Genomic DNA, 18,171 nt, shown 5'->3' with positions numbered 1-18,171 from the left:
CAGCTGTTCTTGCGTGATTGAGAAACAACACTATCCACACTATCACATTTATAATATTAGTAGGATACATAATAAAGAATTTTCTTTCTTTCTTTCAGTTCTAACTGTGCCGAGAGATGTACTTAACTTACTAAGTTTTCGTGATGAGATTATAAGGACAAATGTAAATGGTTTACTTACAAGATTAAAGTCGACGTCACATAACGAAGTTAAAAGGTAGGTAAGTAGGCATGTACCTATAAGACTTTAACATTGTCGTCTCATTAGCCTGTTATAAGACAATTACATTGTCATGTAATTACTAGGTCATACAACATTGTTGAACAAACACGCCCCCAGTATCCTAAGTATACTGTCAGACTTTCCCCCAGTATCCTAAGTATACTATCAGACTTTCCCCCAGTATCCTAAGTATACTTCACATTTGGTTATACGTATATCTCTAAAATTTACTAACGGCCTCCCTGGCGCACTCGTGAGCATTATGGTCTTAAACGTGGGAGGTCTCTGCCAGTGGCGTGCACTGGGTTTCCTACCAGGGTATACACCAGGAAAATTGCATAAAACGGCACAAATTATCCTCCTATACTAGTTATATAACAATGTTAGTACTCCGTACTCCACCACAGTGGCGAAGTGCGCATTGGAAGACTTTACACACCTTTGAGGATACCATCGACAACGCTCAGGCATCGACAACGTGCAGTTTTCCCCAAGAAATTTGCCTTTATTGTTAAAGCAAGTTATATTGTATGACTTAAAACGGATATAACTTCGAAAACATACGAGTGCTGGTCGCGGATTGAATGCGGTACCCTTCAAAGGGAGGCCGTAGATTTAACCATTAGCCTATCACCGCTTTATATGTAGCTTTATAACGAAATAAAAAAACTTTATTACCTATATTAAAAAAGATGGAAATCGATTTTACGCTTTACGCCCACTTTGCCTTGCCACGCCTACATTTTTGTTTTTGTGACCGTTGAACTAGATTTTTCGGAACAAAAATATAGAAAAGCCGATACGACTCGTCTTATCGTGCCCGTAACTTGTAAATGTAAAACCCTCGCGGAATACATCGCGCTAATACTTACACCGACCGGTTTTAGAAAGGCCTGTCAAAGGAACGGCGGTTTATTGATAACCATTTAAATTGGGTAAATACAGACTGCTCCGCTGACCCAGTGTTATGATAAATAGATCCAGCTTCAAATTTTGTTGTTGTTGTCAGGATTCTAACACTCTATATCTAAAGTGAAATTTGTTGTTGGCTTCTTAAAAATAGCGGTCGTACCTAAAAAGCCGAGGAGTAAGAGTTACGTGAGTTAAAAAAAATAATAATATAAAATAAGACAGTTTTCATAACGTTCTCAAAGGTGTGTGAAGTCTAACCACCCCGAGCCCTGTGGTCTGCCGATAATGGGTTGAAAATGATAATGGAATAATTTTTTTTTTTAAAACGTTAAGTTAACTAAAGAGTACGTAAACCTACTTGAAATAAATGAATGAAATGGGTTCGTGGCTAGTTACTACCCTACAAAGAAAGATTATAAACCCATTAGCGGCCACAGGGCTTCTCTCAGAATGAGAAAGAAGATAATTCCTTCTTTCTCATTCTATAGTTCTATAGGCCGTAGTCCACAATGCTGGCCAAGTGCGCATTAGAAGAATGTACACTTCAGGACACCATCGACAACATTTAAGCAATTAGGTTTCACATTGTTTTAATATACAACAACACACTATAGAACAATATAGCTATACTTTTATTATGAAGAGGAAAGATTAATTACTTTATTTGTAATCGATAAACACAAACACTACCGAGCCGATTTTAATGATTCTTTCACCATAAGAAAGCAATTTTATACGATAACAGTATTTGAGTTTAAATAAAATACAAGCCTAAAATAATAAATAGTACCCATTCTTAAGCCAAGTCAAAATGTGAATTAATGATTAAAATGTGATTTTCAATCGTAAATTATAATATATAGGCATACAATATTAATATCTTTATATTAGTATGAATAAGTAGCGCCGAATCTAAGGATATTCCTAAGCATTCCTAGGACCTTCGATCAATAGTTAGCACCGAGAGTTCCCGAAACGTTTTTGTTATACATACGCACGTGAATAATTTCATCAACGAAATAAATTAGGCATTCGATTTAGGCGATTCCTAGGTTTAGCTAAAACGGGTATTAGTTTATTATCAACAATCTTATGAAGATAAACATTGCCCTTTAAATCATGTTTTTTAGTCGCAGTTTAAAAAAATCACAACAATGCATGTTTTAACCTGGACCTAATTTTATGATATTTGAATCTTTGGATTTCTCTTAGACCGGAATAGGATACGAAGTATAAAATTTAACATTCATCAAAAAAAAAAGATTCGAGGTACGAAGTTCGCCGGGACAGCTAGTATTTGATAAAACAATAGAAATTTAATCTAACCATTCACACGTAGGTACTAACAAGTTTTTGTTTTGATACATATTCTTACTAAGTGATTCCACAACTAGTCTGTCACGTCGTAGGCTGTAAATAGACTCCCCGCGGCGTGCTTGACGCTACTCGTTGCAAAATGACAACCGAATTGATTCCAATTTACAATTCATATGACGAGTCCTGTCATACTGATTGAATTGTGGAATTGACGCGCTAAAAAGTCTGACTTTCGACTCTGAATAGTACCAGTGCCCACCAACCTCAGCACAAAAGGTTTCGAAGTTCAGGCTTTAACCCCTGAAAATATCGGTGTTATAAGTTTGTGTATGTTGTGTGTGTGTGTGCGTGGAGTGTCCGTCTGTGGCATCATAGCTCCCAAACGGTTGTGATTTTTTTTTTTTTTTTAAGTATATAGACAAGTGCTTGACTGCAATCACACCTGATGGTAAATAATGATGCAGCCTAAGATGAAGCGCGCTTGCCTAGAAGATGCCTATTCACTCTTGATTTGAAGGTACCCAGATTATAGGTATCAGGGAAGACGGAAGATGGGAGGGCATTCCAGGCCTTTGCGGTGCGGATCAGAAAGGAAGAAGCAAAACGCTTCGTACGTGTTGATGGTATTTCAACCACGTAACGGTGCAGATTCTTTCGGTGCCTCGCAGTTCGATGGTAGAAAGGAGATGGTTTGACCAAATCGAATAGCTCCTGAGCACACTCTCCGAAATGTAACTTGTAGATGAATTTTATGAATTTTATTTGTTTTTGTTCGAAAGTTGAATTAATCGGAAGTGTTCTCCTGTAAGGAATATGGCCTAACAGGTTAATAATATCAAAGCTGTGAATTAAGGCGTTCCCATGGACAGCATCATCATCACTATTATCATCTTCATCAACCCATCACGGGGCGACATCACGGATGACAGGGCAGGGGGCATTATTCTCCCCGGGGAAAGGACAAAATGTTATCTTCTCATTCAGCTTTATTCAGCTTTATTGGCGTTAAAGTGGAAATACTATCCAAATAATATACGTGCAATAATAAACTGGGGGTACCTAAACTTCTCCTATTCAATAAGGAGATATAATTTATATCTCCTTCAGCACGGCTAACGTGGGCAGGAGACAATAATATCCCCGGGGAAACGAAACAAATTTATCTTCTCCCACAGCTTTATCAGCTCTCGGAGTACCATACGAACAATTAGAAATAATACTACATAAATAAATAATACTAAATAAATCCCAATAAGACAGTGCTAAACAAAAGTTATATCCCCCCATTATATCCCATGACAAGGGATATAAGTAACTTGACCATCTGCAAAAGCACGGGAACATGGAATAAGAGAAGTTAACCCCCGTTTATTGTTAACATATTTATTATTTAGATATTATTTCCACTTGTGCACCAGTGCTCTGAGAGTTGATAAAGCTGTGGGAGAATATACATTTTTATCCTTTTCCGTGATAATTGTCTCCTACCCATGCTAGCCGTGCTGACGATACTAACCCCGCAGAGCACGGGTCTTCTTTCCGAATATGATGACAAGTGAGTAATGGAAGGCTCCACACACCCTTGACAAAATTGTAAAGAACTCCCAGGCACGCAGGTTTCCTCACGACGTTTTACTTCACCGTTAAACCAAGTGATATGTAATTGCTTGAATTAAAAACGTATATAACTCCGAGAACTTAAAGGCGCATTCCAAGGTTGAACTCGATCCTCTGGAAGCCTCACCCATGAGGCTATCACCGATTATACATGGACAGCATCATCGTGTTTAAATAAGGGGTGCTCGTCCGCAAAATGTAGATTTCCTCACGACGTTTTTCCCGAAGCGTGGTCAATTGTAAATACTAATTACTCAGCCTGTCCTTTGGAAATTTAAGAGGTGTATGCCCGGCTTTAGTTATTATTTATTGAGGATACCGGTCTGTTTGCCCAGCAAATCTGTTCGTCTGCCATTGCCTGATAAAAAAAAATTTCCCATACAAATTTTCATCCTGTATTCTAGAAACAAATACCCACCGGGTTTTATCAACATGAGGTTTGGGGTAAATATGTATGGACAACGTCATCACTATCAAACCATTACCAGTCCACTACAGGGCACGGGCTCCTCCCACAATAAGAAGGGTTTAGACCGTAATCAAACCTTGGCGAAGTGCGGATTGCTTGACTAAGACATCTTTCAGAACATTAAGGCGAACTACCAGCTATGTAAGTTTCAAATTTACATAAGAATGAAAAATTCTAGATCGTCCATTATCCATAAGAGAACTATGTCCAGTTGTGGGCTGGGATCTGTGGAAGAACATTTAGGAAGCTTTGATGATTATTGCAAAGGAAATGAATGATTTGAATTTCGTAAAACCAATCTAGGTCAGATTTAATAATAAAGTTGGTAGAGCCATCCTTATCGACTGAGAAAAGGAAAGCACGCCTCATTTTTATCTATTGGATTTGATTTATTATCTATACTAATATTATTAAGAGAAAAGGTTTTTTTCGTTTGTTTGTGTGTTTGCTAGTATCCAATAGGCTCCGAAAGTTCTGGACCGATTTAAGTCATTGCTTCATAGATCCTTTCAAAAATTGCAATAATGTAAACCAAAGTGGCAAAATGTTTCCTATACAATTCCTTATTTGGATGCAATTCCTTTTTTGGCGTGCGCTGAAAAATCTATTGATGATACCTAGAAACTATGTTGCCTAATCAAAGTATTCATTATTACCCACATAAAGGTCGGCGAGGGAGTTTATCGAACTAAATAAGTAATGATATAGTTAAGTCGTATGGTAATTGAAAAAAATCTTATTTATAGCTGCACACGATTTTCTTTGCATGAATACACATAATGCTTTAAAAACAACAACAAATGCGGACGTCGTCGCGGGCAATACCTAGTCTATTAATAATTTCGGGCGTTAGACAGTTTCTGGCGATCCGTAGTCATTCGAGCTAGATCTGTTAGCTAGAAAACCATTTACTAAGTATTTATTATCCGAAACAAATAAGTTTAGCACAAAGCATTTTTTTTTTCGTTCTAACGAAACCGTAACATAAACTCAAGGTTTTAGAAACAATCTTGGGGAAGGAATTCGAAATCTTTCTTAATTACCAGGTCTGTGTTCCTTTGCAATCGTCCTAGGTTTTTCGCAGACATCAAATAATTATCCTACACCATACGACCACGTATGTTTGAAAGATGTTTTGATAGGCATGTGAATGAAATAAATTAAACTTTAGAATTTATTTATTATTTTCTTTTAACATTCCTGTGAAATATTATACTATTATAGTAGTAGTACCTACTAAATTAAAACCGCTTTGACCGGCTTGTCGCCCTCGCGTCTATAAACAACTATGCAGAACAATCTGGAAAGACATTGCAATTTGAAAGCTAACAATTAATAAATAAGGTTTTAATTCGATGTACAGGTACCTCCACTGAGTGGTCGACCATACCTATCCTTGTTACTAGGCGAAGAACACGCCGACCAAATCACGGAGTCATCAAACTATACACTCCATTTAACGTTTCCACCGCTTCGAAATCCTGCAGCGTGTCGTGAAACCAAGTGCAAACACTGCCCGACCAAATTGGGGAGACCGTTACCAACTGAACGATCGCCAATCACGAAATGTAAATTTGAAATGGCCGGCTTATGCAATTCTAATGGTGCTGTATGTACTTCGCATACAATTTGCATGGACGCGCCGGTATTGTCAGCATACTAAATAGTGGTTTATTTTTAAATTTTGCCTTTATTTTAAGTGTCGCAAATTGTTCCGTTGACCTGACGGGCCGTAAACGCTCTCTGGCTCGCAAAGCCGAATTCAACTAACTTTATGGCGGCATCAAACAAAAGAAGAATAAGGAATTAGTATCCCGGATATTGTTATTTGTTTCCCAAGGTCACCCTTCCTTCCCTTCCTTTCCTTGGGATTCTCAAATTTCAATTAGGAGATGGATGATGATGATGGGGGAATTCTAAAGGGAACTAGTGAAAGAGGAACTGCAAACAGACATACTCAAGTGTGTCAAGTTGTGTTTGAAATGACTCTACCACTGGGCACTGTTACCATTTCAGAATTCTAAGAAAGTCATTATTTACGACAAAAATCAATTATGAATTTCATAGACTTTGGGATAATGTAAATCAAATAACTCTAGTGATAAACGACTAAGACACCGGGAGGTATCTTTGCATCGTTCGAGTCCATCATGTAGGACTGGAGTATATCAATAATGCAGTCGTAATTATATCAAACCCACCAACTCAATGTCATGAACATTGGTTATTAATCAAATATAATTTTAATGGTGTCATGAATCTATTAATTAATTAATAGTTATTGGTTCGTTTATTGCACTAACATAAAATTTCTGTCAAAGAGTCTCAAAGAATATATTGTTCCTCTCCAGTGGTTTATGCAGGATGTTCTATTCTCACTATTGTTTGGACCTTCTGATTTAGCACTCCAGCCATACCGGTTCTCGAGCTCTAAATAATCCTATAATCTTAAGCTTCCAATACCTACATTGTTTGTACAAAATTGCTTTTGATTTTCATGATAACTTAAATCTAAATGTTAATTGAAACTTAAGATTCCTTCAAGTTTTAGTCTGTTATGTCGAATTCTCTTGCTATTTCATGGTAAACCATTGCGCACATTATACATTACTTTTGTTGATACAACCGATATAAAAGAGCTGATGATAGAAACAATATTGCAGGTGGTTTATCACATAAAAAACCCGTCAAGGTATAACACTGTAACAGATCCATGCACAGGTTATTTATCAGTGGACATTACGATACAAACATACCTGTTATGAAAATTATGATTAATTTGCGAAATCGGAGCATTCTCAGGATCTTTACAATTATTCATTGTAAAGTCAACATCTCCTGAGGTTGCGGTTTCGGAGCGAAACGTGTGTAGAGTGTAAATTGCTGAAGATCTATTTGGTATTGAAGAAATGATAAATTACACGATACAGATTCTCCTGCGTTTCGCGGAGTATAGCAAATTAAGCTTAATTTTCATAATATATCATGGTTTTCCGCAAAGAAACGCCTGCTTCTATCCAATATCTAAACAAACCTGTGTAATTAAGAAAGATTACGAATTCCTTCCCCAAGATTGTTTCTAAAATCTTGGTTTCGTTAGAACGAAAAAAAAAAATGCTTTGTGCTAAACTTATTTGTTTCGGATAATAAATACTTAGTAAATGGTTTATAATGACCATTAATGGGTTTTCAATGGCTGTAATGGATGCCTTTACACCCGTCATTGCATTTGGGTCTTGAATAATTTTATTCAACCTTCTATGATTAATAATCATTGTTGAGATAAGAAAATACGCATAGAGTTCTTATTTGAGACGTGAACAGTTCTTAAAAATCTACAGTTCGTCAGTCGTATTATATGTTATGAAACTTAGAATTCCATAAGTTTTATATAGTTTAGATATTTCTGTGTAATTAAATTGGAGCCAATAGTGCTAGCGAAGTTTATAGTGACATAATAAATTTAAAATATTTAAAACACATATTGTGAAGTCCTATCTTTTCCAACAGGGAACATTGCGACAAGGACGTTACTACTTTTAGGCTGGTAAATTTGATAATTTTAGCAATTACAGAGTAGAAAATTATTAGTTTAATAAGTTCGATGAAATTTAATGCCGTGTCACGCTGAATCTAAAATTCTGAGATTTATTTTACGTGCCGATTGTTCCCAAGTGATAAATTAACACATTGGAAACCTTTAGATAGCTGAGAGTATCAGAGGTCAGTAAAATATATCTGCAAAGTATGAAAACGAAATAAAATGTAATGTACTCGTACCAGCAAGATTTAATAACAATCATCATCATCATCATATCAACCCATTACAGGGTCTCCTTCCACAATGAGAACGGGTTAAGGCCGTAGTCCACCACGCTGGCCCAGTGCGGATTGGTGGGCTCCACACACTTTTGAGAACATGATGTTTTCCTTCACCGTTGAAGCAAATGATATTTTAATTGCTTAAATAACTTAAAAACAATTGCGTGCGGAAATAAACATGACAGACGTAAGTAGTTTTATGTTGTGGTAACTGGCGACCTATTCAATATGGTATCAATAGTTACAATTAATTGTTCTCAACACCTTCGTCCCTTGGAGATTCAAACTCAACTATACAATTTAATTCTGAATGCAGAGTAAAATAATAAATTGTTAGTGGTTTAATTCCCAGCGGGTTGCGGAAGTAACGGCAATCAAGCCGTGGCAAAAAGCTGGCAGATTGACAAGAATTAAAAACAGACCCTGCGAAATGCTGAGTTGGAAAAAGTTAAAATGGCCTACAGATTAAAATCTCGTGCAGTATCTTGTTTTATTTATTACTCGATTATTTTAGAAATTCCGCAAAAAGTTTTAGTTTTTCCAGGATGAAAAGTAACATGTTTCTCCAGGATGCAAGCTATCTAATCACAAGATTTCGGCATGATCGGTTTAGCTATAAAGCTGTGCAGAAGGAAACAAGGACTATTTTTAAAACCTCCAGGACAGTAGCAAGCTGTCTTTAAACGAAATTTAAAAAAAAGATCAGTGCATTGCTCATTTGCAATAATAACATTGGTATGGATTTTGAGAGATAGAATTAACAACTCTTTATCATAGTCTTTCCAGCCCTTATAGTCGTGTCGAGGTTGAGATGTTATCTAGGAAGTAACTCGATATTTTATGTAATGTCACATCGTTTTTTAATATATAAAATAAAACTAGAGGGTCTATGAAATCAGTGTAGGTTTTCTCATTTACTAACGTCACATGGTCGTTAGCGTAAATATTTAAATTAATATGTATGACTACATATTTTATTGTTATTGGCAACTTATCCATTAAACTATGCGGCAGATTAACGTATAATATGGCCTGTACACACCGGGTTCGTCTGAACAGAGCATTTTTTTCTATATTTAAAACAACTTCATACTTAAGTAGAGGTAATAAGATTCCGTTTTAAACGTTTAGAGATCGACTACAAGACATCAAAGGGGATTTCCCTTGTTTATCTCTAAACATTTGAATCATAATCTTATTAGGGCACTAATTGCGTATGAATTGACGTAGGGCAAAGAACAATGCCACGCCATCTTCATAGTACTAGCGTTAAGTTGAGAACTACTAGGGGCGCAGAAGGTTTAGATAGTCAGTAGCAATTTTAAAAACATCACCTTTTCTTTCATGAGTTTCTCAGTAGCAAACAAACGTGTTCGCGACACGCCAGGCAGCGATACATGCAACCGTATTGTAATTGCATATTAATGAGCACATGCATGCTTGAACTTGTCATCTAAGTGATATTGCATTCGAAGCTTTATTACGAGAAGCATATGAGTCATTTCATGAAGTCTATTGCACAGATGAAGTTTATGGCTGGTTTCATTATTGTTTTGTAACAAAAAGCTTATGTTTATTATATTATTGTTATGTGTATTTAGCTTGTTTTTTCGTATTAATGATGTAACAGCATGAATATTTATTAGACACATACGTACGAGTTTAATCTCATGATGAATATGTTTTACAACATCTAAGTTTTAATTTTATCGGATTAGAGCTGTTTGTCACAGGTGGAATGCAGGAAAGTTGAGACCACTGAGGCAGTCTAAAAAGACGAAGGTTAAGTTATAATTACATTTTTTTTTAATATATTTTCGTGTTAATTACGTAAATATGGATATGGATAGTATAGAATGTGAAAAATGTTTGAAAACTGCTTCTTCCGGTGTTTTGTTGGTACAATACTCCTTCCGAACCGGTGCAGTGGAAGAGTCATTACAAACATACTTTTGATGCAGAAAAGTGCTTAAAATGCCCTTGTAAGAATTAACACAAATATTTATTTTATTTAGCCGCAGAGAAGACGCAGCAAACGGACTAGAAACACTAGTTTACTAGTTAATCTGATACCAATATTCGTGTGGTGACGGTAGATTAGAATGTGTCAAATATCCGTGGGTGTCGTACAAGGCGACTAAGAGAATGTAACAGAGCTTCCTCTGTTCTGCTTCTAGCATCTCCTGCGATCACCAACCCATCTGCAAAACCTCCCTCCCATCGGAAGAGGCCTTTAGTCCAGCACGGCTAGCATGGGCAGGAGAAAATGAGCCTAGCGCGAAAGACTTCTCCAAAAGGCTCTGGAATGCTTAATGATGCGCATGCGCATGCTGAGGGAAACTTACTCATTTTTCGATTCAAAGAGGGATTACATCCTTACTCACCACTTTAAATCATAAGGTGCTGGTTATTCCAGTAACGAAAACATTCTCAAGGAGTGTTGACGCCAACACGGCTAGCATGGGCAGGAGACAATTATATCCCCGGGGAAAGGAAAAAAAAAATCTTCTCCCACAGCTTTATTAACAAGTGGAAATAATAACCAAATAATATATATGTGTAATAATAAACGGGGGTAAACTTCTCCTGGCTTTAGCTCCTGTGCCTTAGCATGTGGAAACGTTAATTATATCCCCTGTCAGGGGATATAATCGGGGGATATAATTTTTGTCTCCTGCCCGTGCTAGCCCAGAAGCAGGGGACTGTTGTTGGACTGATGATCAATATCCAAGAGCAAGAAAGGACGAATTGCACTATAAACGCTATATTGTTTCAAAACTGCGTATAGAGTAACGTCCGTATTCAATCTATCTGTTATCTGTTGATGATAAGTTGCTTATTATTGTTAAAAATTGCTTTCTTTTTTTTATTCCACTACAAGTAGCCCTTGACTGCAATCTCACTTTGTGATGATGCAGTCTAAGATGGTAGCGGGATAAACTGTTAGGGAGTATTGCAGTCATCCCCCTAATCGGTCACACGCGACATCGCAGCGGAACACTAAATAGCTTAGCGGCACGTCTTTATTGGTAGGGTGGTAACTAGCCACTGTCGAAGCCTTCCACCATCTGCATATTTATTTTTTGACAATAACAACGTTGCTAATGTCCGTTTTCTATATTCAATCTATCCGTTATCTATTACTTAGCAACGCTGTTTGAATGAATTTTTGATTGAATATCGAAAATGGATTTAAGCCTACTTGAAATAAATGAATTTGGATTTTTGTGTCCTGTTGCCTATACAGCAACCGCAATTTCCTGCGATAGCGTTGGTAACAAAAAGTATCTCCTTTGGCGCAGGGCCTAGGGGTACACAAACAACAACGCCGGGGTTATTCGGCGTCAAACTGCGCATTGTAAGCATAAAAGTTGTCTTTCGTGTGATTACATAGTGAAATTTTACCAAAGTGACCTCAATACAACCGCCGCGTACGTCGAGTGCCGACTCAGCGACGCCGGTTACCAAGCCAACAAATATCACTGTTGCAATTTAATGCCGTCAAATTTGGTAGCTTTGGTTTCCAGTGTAACTTTGACTGTCGTGAGAAAAGTATTCTTAATTGGATGTTATTCGGAAGATTAGTTAGAAGATGCCCGTTGACCCTAAAAGGTAGCTGGAAGGCTGGATTAGAAAGGCTGAGGACCGTGTGTGGTGGAATGCTCTCGGAAAGGCATATGTCCAATAGTGGATTCTTGCAGGCTGATGATTGCAAGATTAATAAAAGCCATCCAAAGCGGAATTATACGTACTGTAAAAGGATTCCAATATACTTTCTTCATCATTCAGTCTATAAACAGTCCAGTTATGGACTAGAAACATCTCCCAGCGGGAGGGTTTGCCCGTAAGTAATCTGGTGATTACTTACGAGAAAACTCTCCGAAACATAAACTCTTAAATGCGACCGAAGTAGCATTATAGCAAAACATAATCGCGAGCAACACAACAGAAGAGACAACCCACAACCGCACGGTGTGGCGCAGGGAAACTAGGCTGACCCTAACTGAATTGGAATAATAGATATAATAAGAAGAAGAAAATGGTAGTAGTACCACAGAATACACTTGCCTGTTTTCCGTTATATTCCCTTAGTCACCTCGTACGATACCCGCGGGAAGAGCAGAAGTCGTGACAACTTTAATGGTCTGCCGTCACTATACAGCACAATATGCAACTCACTAGTCTAAAAATATAAAAAAAATCTGATATCCCAGCAGTAATTATGAATTTAAATGTGAATATGGATTCTCTATTTCGGAATCAGTAAGAGGTTAATTGACATATGGTGTATCAGGGTTTAATGGTAGAGCCAGCATTATAAGCTTAACAAAACCTTTTAAAATGAAATTACTAAATTCAATAAGTCTTGAAGTGAAAATAGTGCACCGAAGTGTTCCAGTTATCACTTATGTTTTTATCTTGAAAATGTTGTTTTTTGGCTGTTTCTTATAAATAACCAGGCTCTCGGATTAAAGCTCTTTATAGCTCAAACGTCCTCGCCAAGAGATAAAAGGAAGCCGGTAGGACAAGGCTTCTCATCCCGTTTGAATTATATTTAGTTTGTTAGTGAGCATTACGCAAAAATTAATGGAACCAATGAGAAGGTCCTTTCGAAGGTCAGAAAACAATTATTTACCTACGGGGACCTATACCTCATCAGGTAAAATGGCTTACATTGCATACAATCGGCGTAAACTTGTTTCTGAACACACAAAAAATGCTGTTGGTTCCTATTCTGTAGTACTTACACGAATCTGTTAACTAAACTAAATTGATTGGTCTAAAAGTAGTGCTGTCCTTTTCACAATGTTTGCCGTGGATGATGATGGCACTATTTTAAGACGAATTAATATAGTTAAGAGATTTGAGTACAATAGAGTTGGCACCAATCTATATATTTACTTAAAACAAGCTAAGAACGTTGTTTACAATAATTGTGTAACTGAAATCGAAGAAGAAAAGAACACTGAATTTTATATCGATTGTACTCTACAGGCTAATAATTTAGAATGCATTATAAAGTTCTTCGTTAAATTACTCACTAAAAACGATCAAATTCAAAATTCAAAAGTGAAGATTGTGGTTCAAAAACCGGAGGCCACTGGCGCCATGCGTTAAGCCGTCAAGTGTAAACGATACAAATTTTATGCAACCAAGTATTCAAAATAATAACGACAATAACAGTATACAGAAAGTGACCCCAATAGGAGTAGCGTGTCTGACGACCAGCTTGGCGAATGAAAGCGTGTAGATAAGTAGACGCAGGCTCAGACGTGCAATTACGCCGCTCGTCAAACAACACGTGTTTACCGATCCCTTGCGTGAGTTTGCGCTTGAGGCCTCCTTGCGTCTCCGTACACACATGATGAACTGATATTTTAGAAGTGAAAACTTCCCTAAGCGCGTTGAGCACTTCTTTGATGCACAAAGAGCGTGAAACTCGCGTCATCATCGGGTGATGATGAAGTGCGTTTAACGCTCTTCCCATGCTTTCCATAAGCTATATGTACATAGATTTAGTTTTTAGATATTCTTATGCTTGTTACAACTTAGTCATTTATTAACCGATTTGGCAAATCCTAGCTAAATATATTCAAACGAACCTTAACTCAAACGAAAAACATTCGCTAGCTGTACCTAAATTGTGCAAGACGTTTTCTTATTGGACAAGAGTCTTTTTTCAGGACGATCTGCCAAACATTTATGATCTGGTCTTAACGAAAATAGATATCTGAAATCTCCTGCCATTGCAAGGAAAATTTTCCGTATTGACATTCTTGGAGTCTTAAAAGTAATTTTGTAACAAAAGTCTGAAAAGTAAACTAAACTGGATTGTGTAAAAAGTTACAAAATATTATTAGATACTTCGAAAGTTATCTTAAAATAAATAAAATGTAATTGTTATGGTTTTTACCCAAAAACATAGTATCGGAAAGAATCTGGTAGGCAATGCCTGCAAAAATAGGTAATAATCCATCTAACCAATCCCAACTAACTTCACAGATTGATTTGAAATAGTTTTTGCAAATATAAAAAAAGAGGAGAATGTGGCCTCTTGCTTATCAGTCTCATAGAGTGGAATAAACTACTAAAAAATAACAGTTCTTTTGGGGGAAATCCAGCGGAGTTCGAGAGAACCACCAATTCGTTTAGACGTTTGATATACAACAGTGAAATTATCATCGATCCTAAAGATTTTATTTACGGTTTGTAATAGAAATTGGCAGTCAGACGCGGTGCATTGAGGAGTTTTGTTGACTCGAAACCCATTAGCAGCCTTCAATGAAATGTGTGGATTAACCGTACCTGTGTCAAAACTGTGTATTGTACAAAAGCATTTGTTCTAAAGCAATTATTACATTCTAGCTGCTTATCCCCTTGCACCAAACGTACGTCTTAAAAGCAATTGTGTCTTTCTAAATAATTAATTAATTACGTGTTACCCAACTTTGATAGTGACAGTGTGACTGTCAAACTTATAATACCTTTTGGCTATACAGTTTTAGCTGCAATGCCATATATTTTGGCAGCAACAACAATCGTAATATCAGTGCTAAGCATAATTAAATCGGATCGCAAAACTTGTTCCAGAACATGATGGTGTAATCAACGATCGACGCTATTCATCGGGCTAACCCCGATTATCAATATCTAGTTTTACTACAGTATCTAACTACTTTAACAAGAAACAATAGAATTATCGAACACCCAGCTCGGTGAGCGGAATGCAAAACAGGCAGATGAAAGTAGAAATTCTAGAATTTAGTAATAAGTAAGATTCTTATTAGAATTCTATAGGCATTTTGCGCTTCCCAATGCAAAAGGATACTACTAGCATCATCTTGATTTACAAAATTAATATAATATTAGCGAAACAAATAGAGGAAAGGAGATATTTCAAAATTTGATTTATTTGGAAGGTAAAGCACTTTTGTCACCGGTCCATGTTGCCCAAGATTTCGGGCAATTTTGGGTAGGTACCTAACACATTTGCCAAGAATAAAATTTTGGACATATCGTGGAAGTAGACATTGCTGTGATGGGATTTTTATGTCTTTAGATGTGCTTATATTATCTACTTAATAAGTTACCTAAAAAAATTGTATACGTTCTTTGGCTGACGCTGCAATCTTAGGACATATAAATGTTTGTTCCTGTCAAAATTTTTAATGAGTAGTTTTATTTTCTAGAAATATGACTATTGTCTAGTCCTCGAAACAAGTCAAGTAAAGAACAAGTCGACTTACCTGTTTTCGTTTGAGCGGTATCTGATGCTTGGCGAGCACGAGAGGCTGCGGCTGCGGCTGCGGGTCGCGCGCGTCCCGCGCTGCCAGGTCGTCCAGCAGCGCCGTGCACTTCTCGCGCTCCGGCTCGTCGTCCGACAGCAACAGGAAGCGGCGCCAGCGCGCCGAGTCAAAGCCCCAGTGGCACGTGCGGTGCTCCGTGCCGTGCGAGTGGCACACGAACCGGCGCGGCGCGAACAGGCCGCGGCACTCCGCGCACTGCACTAGCCCGGCTTCGGCGGCGCATACGCCGCGTGCGCCGCCGAAGCACTCGTGGTAGACGCGGAAGCCCGGCAGCTTGCGCGGCGCCGCGCCCGGCGCGTGCAGCAGCGCGGCGCACAGGCGCTCGGCATCCGTCTGCGTGATGAGGCCGCACGACGGCGCCGAGCGCGGCAGCACGCCCGTGGCCTTGAGCTCGTGCAACTGCTCGGGCGAGCAGCGCGAGCAGTAGATCTGCAGCACGTCGCACACGCGGTTGATCTGTTCCAGCGAGAAGTCCGTGAGCACGGACGTGAGGATCTGCGGCAGGCACAGGCGCCGCTCGCCGCCGACGCTGAAGCACGCCACTCGCTCGCCCTCCAGCGCCGTCTCGCCGCGCTCGCCCAGCGCGTCGGCGGCGGGCCCCAGCGGGATGGGCGGCGCGGCGCGCGGCGGCGGCGCGGGCGCGCGGCCCGGCGCCGCGCCGCCCGGGCCCTGCAGGCTGCGCGGCGCGCTGGCCTGGTACGTCCGCAGCACGGAGCTGATGTGCGGCGCGACCACGTCCATGGCGAGCTGGGCGGACCCTCAAGCGGCGCGCGCGTGGCGCCCCGAGCGCGGCCCGGCCATGTCTGCCGCGCGCCCGGCGCCGCCCCGCCGCCCCTGCGCCGCCCGCCGCCCGCCGCCCGCCAGCGAAGCCGTGCAAAAATACGCGGCCGAGGCTGCTCTCGCCAAAATGATGCCGGCTTGCAATTGAGTCCGCACGAGCGGCCGCTCTATCTCGCGTGGCGTGGGGTCGGCTCTCGGCTGCCCGGCCGCACAGAACACATCGTAGAGAACACGATCGCGATGGAAACTCGCTCACACGTCGGCCGCGCGAGTCGGTCGGCGCCGTAGTGCGGGCGCGGGGCGAGGGCGGTGAGGCCGAGGAGCGGGCGCAGTCAAAGCAGCAGACGGATGGCTCGGCTACTGGAGAGTCTAGCCGGCGCCCCCCGCGCGCCGCGCCGCCGCGTCACGTGACCGACCTTCCCGTCAAAATATCCAGAATGGCGGCGCGAGCCGTGCTCCGCCTGCAGCAAAGAGTTGTAACGCACACGCGACACGAAGAACTTGGCAATGTTTTGTTTTACTTTCCTTTTCAACCTCACGAAACTCACCAATATTTAAAATATCTCCATAAAATAATCAGGATGCTCACCAATGGTTTGCAAATTTGAGTACACCTTACCTAGCTGCACCATACCTTAGCACCTAACACAACAAAATTTGATAGTAAAATAAATTAAGGAAAAATCATTTAGACCAGATTCTTATTGGTTTTCGAAAATAATTTAATGAACCATTCCAATTAGATCGCACTTGCAAATTAATATGCATTGTTATACACTTTTTAAAGTTCCTTTTGTACGCTATGAACTAAAAATGTTAAATTAATATTTTGAAATAAAGCATCTGAGAGACAATACTATTGAAGTACGCAACAGCATTGGTTATCTGTTTGATTACTCTTTGAAAGCGCGACACGCGCGGGGTACGTGCGGGGCGCGGAGGGGGCAGGCGGCAGTACGGGGCGAGGGGCGGGGAGGCAGCTGCGTCTAGTGCGACCGCTCGCAGCTCCGTGAAAACTGCTTTTATCACTTAACCAACATACAATGCAAAAAGAACTCTATTTTAAAATAGTTAGATAACATTTTTTCAAATTATCATTCCAAAGTGATAGACTTTTAGCACTGGTTTAATGTGTTATCGCAATTTACACTTAATATCACAGTAATACAGTACAGTTTTATATGTGTTGATAAACAAAGCGTTTTGTAATCATGCTTCTGAGTACCCATACATTATACTCCGTATTTTGCTGCGATACTTTGCTAAGAGTCGTTGCGTCATCATAACATAGTATTAATTTTGAGCTAAAGCTAAATAAAAATAGGTTCACAATAATTTTCATGACGTAGCCGCCAATTCATGTATAACTCTGCTCTGGCTGTTGCATTGATTCCTAAGCCATCTTCTTATTTATTGACTTTTATCGGTTTACCACCTTCCTACTACCTACCCGTCCATTTCATACATACAGTCTATTGTAACGATGATCACTTTTCTGTGGATAATATTGACAATATTTTTTACATCCCGAAAACTTAAAATTCCAGCAATAAAAAAGTTTGCAACCAAAAGCAAGACAATATGTAATAACATATTATATGAATACAAAAAATCGAGTGTGTACTTATGTACAAACGTTAAAATTTATACCTAGGCAGATCCTTCATTGGCGGAACAAGATAAAAATCTTTATAAAAAAAAATATTTTTGCCTTATTCTACTTTT

The 18,171-nt window shown here is 39.3% G+C and overlaps 1 protein-coding gene and 1 long non-coding RNA gene across 3 annotated transcripts in view; one reads left to right on the top strand and one right to left on the bottom strand.

Annotated features, from left to right (window-relative positions):
* LOC120630801 (ski oncogene) overlaps positions 1 to 16,452 on the bottom strand; it is a 96,275-nt gene extending 79,823 nt beyond the window's left edge. Inside the window, exon 1 of the mRNA XM_039900091.1 lies at positions 15,607 to 16,452. Coding sequence (XP_039756025.1) covers positions 15,607 to 16,407 — 801 coding nt within the window. The 5' untranslated portion in view covers positions 16,408 to 16,452. The remainder of the gene's footprint in view (positions 1 to 15,606) is intronic.
* LOC120630804 lies at positions 14,316 to 16,175 on the top strand. Of its 2 annotated transcripts, none has more exons than XR_005659043.1 (3): positions 14,316 to 14,748; positions 14,951 to 15,131; positions 16,132 to 16,175. It is a non-coding gene; the product is annotated as an uncharacterized LOC120630804 (long non-coding RNA). The 2 variants fall into 2 exon arrangements; XR_005659042.1 differs by lacking the exon at positions 16,132 to 16,175 and adding an exon at positions 15,550 to 15,620.
* Positions 16,453 to 18,171: the final 1,719 nt, after the last annotated feature.

This window comes from Pararge aegeria, chromosome 17 (assembly GCF_905163445.1).
Source record: "Pararge aegeria chromosome 17, ilParAegt1.1, whole genome shotgun sequence".
Lineage (NCBI taxonomy): Eukaryota > Metazoa > Arthropoda > Insecta > Lepidoptera > Nymphalidae > Pararge > Pararge aegeria.
The sequence above is the reverse complement of the archived record's forward strand: the minus strand, read 5'-3'. Positions and strand labels throughout refer to the sequence as shown.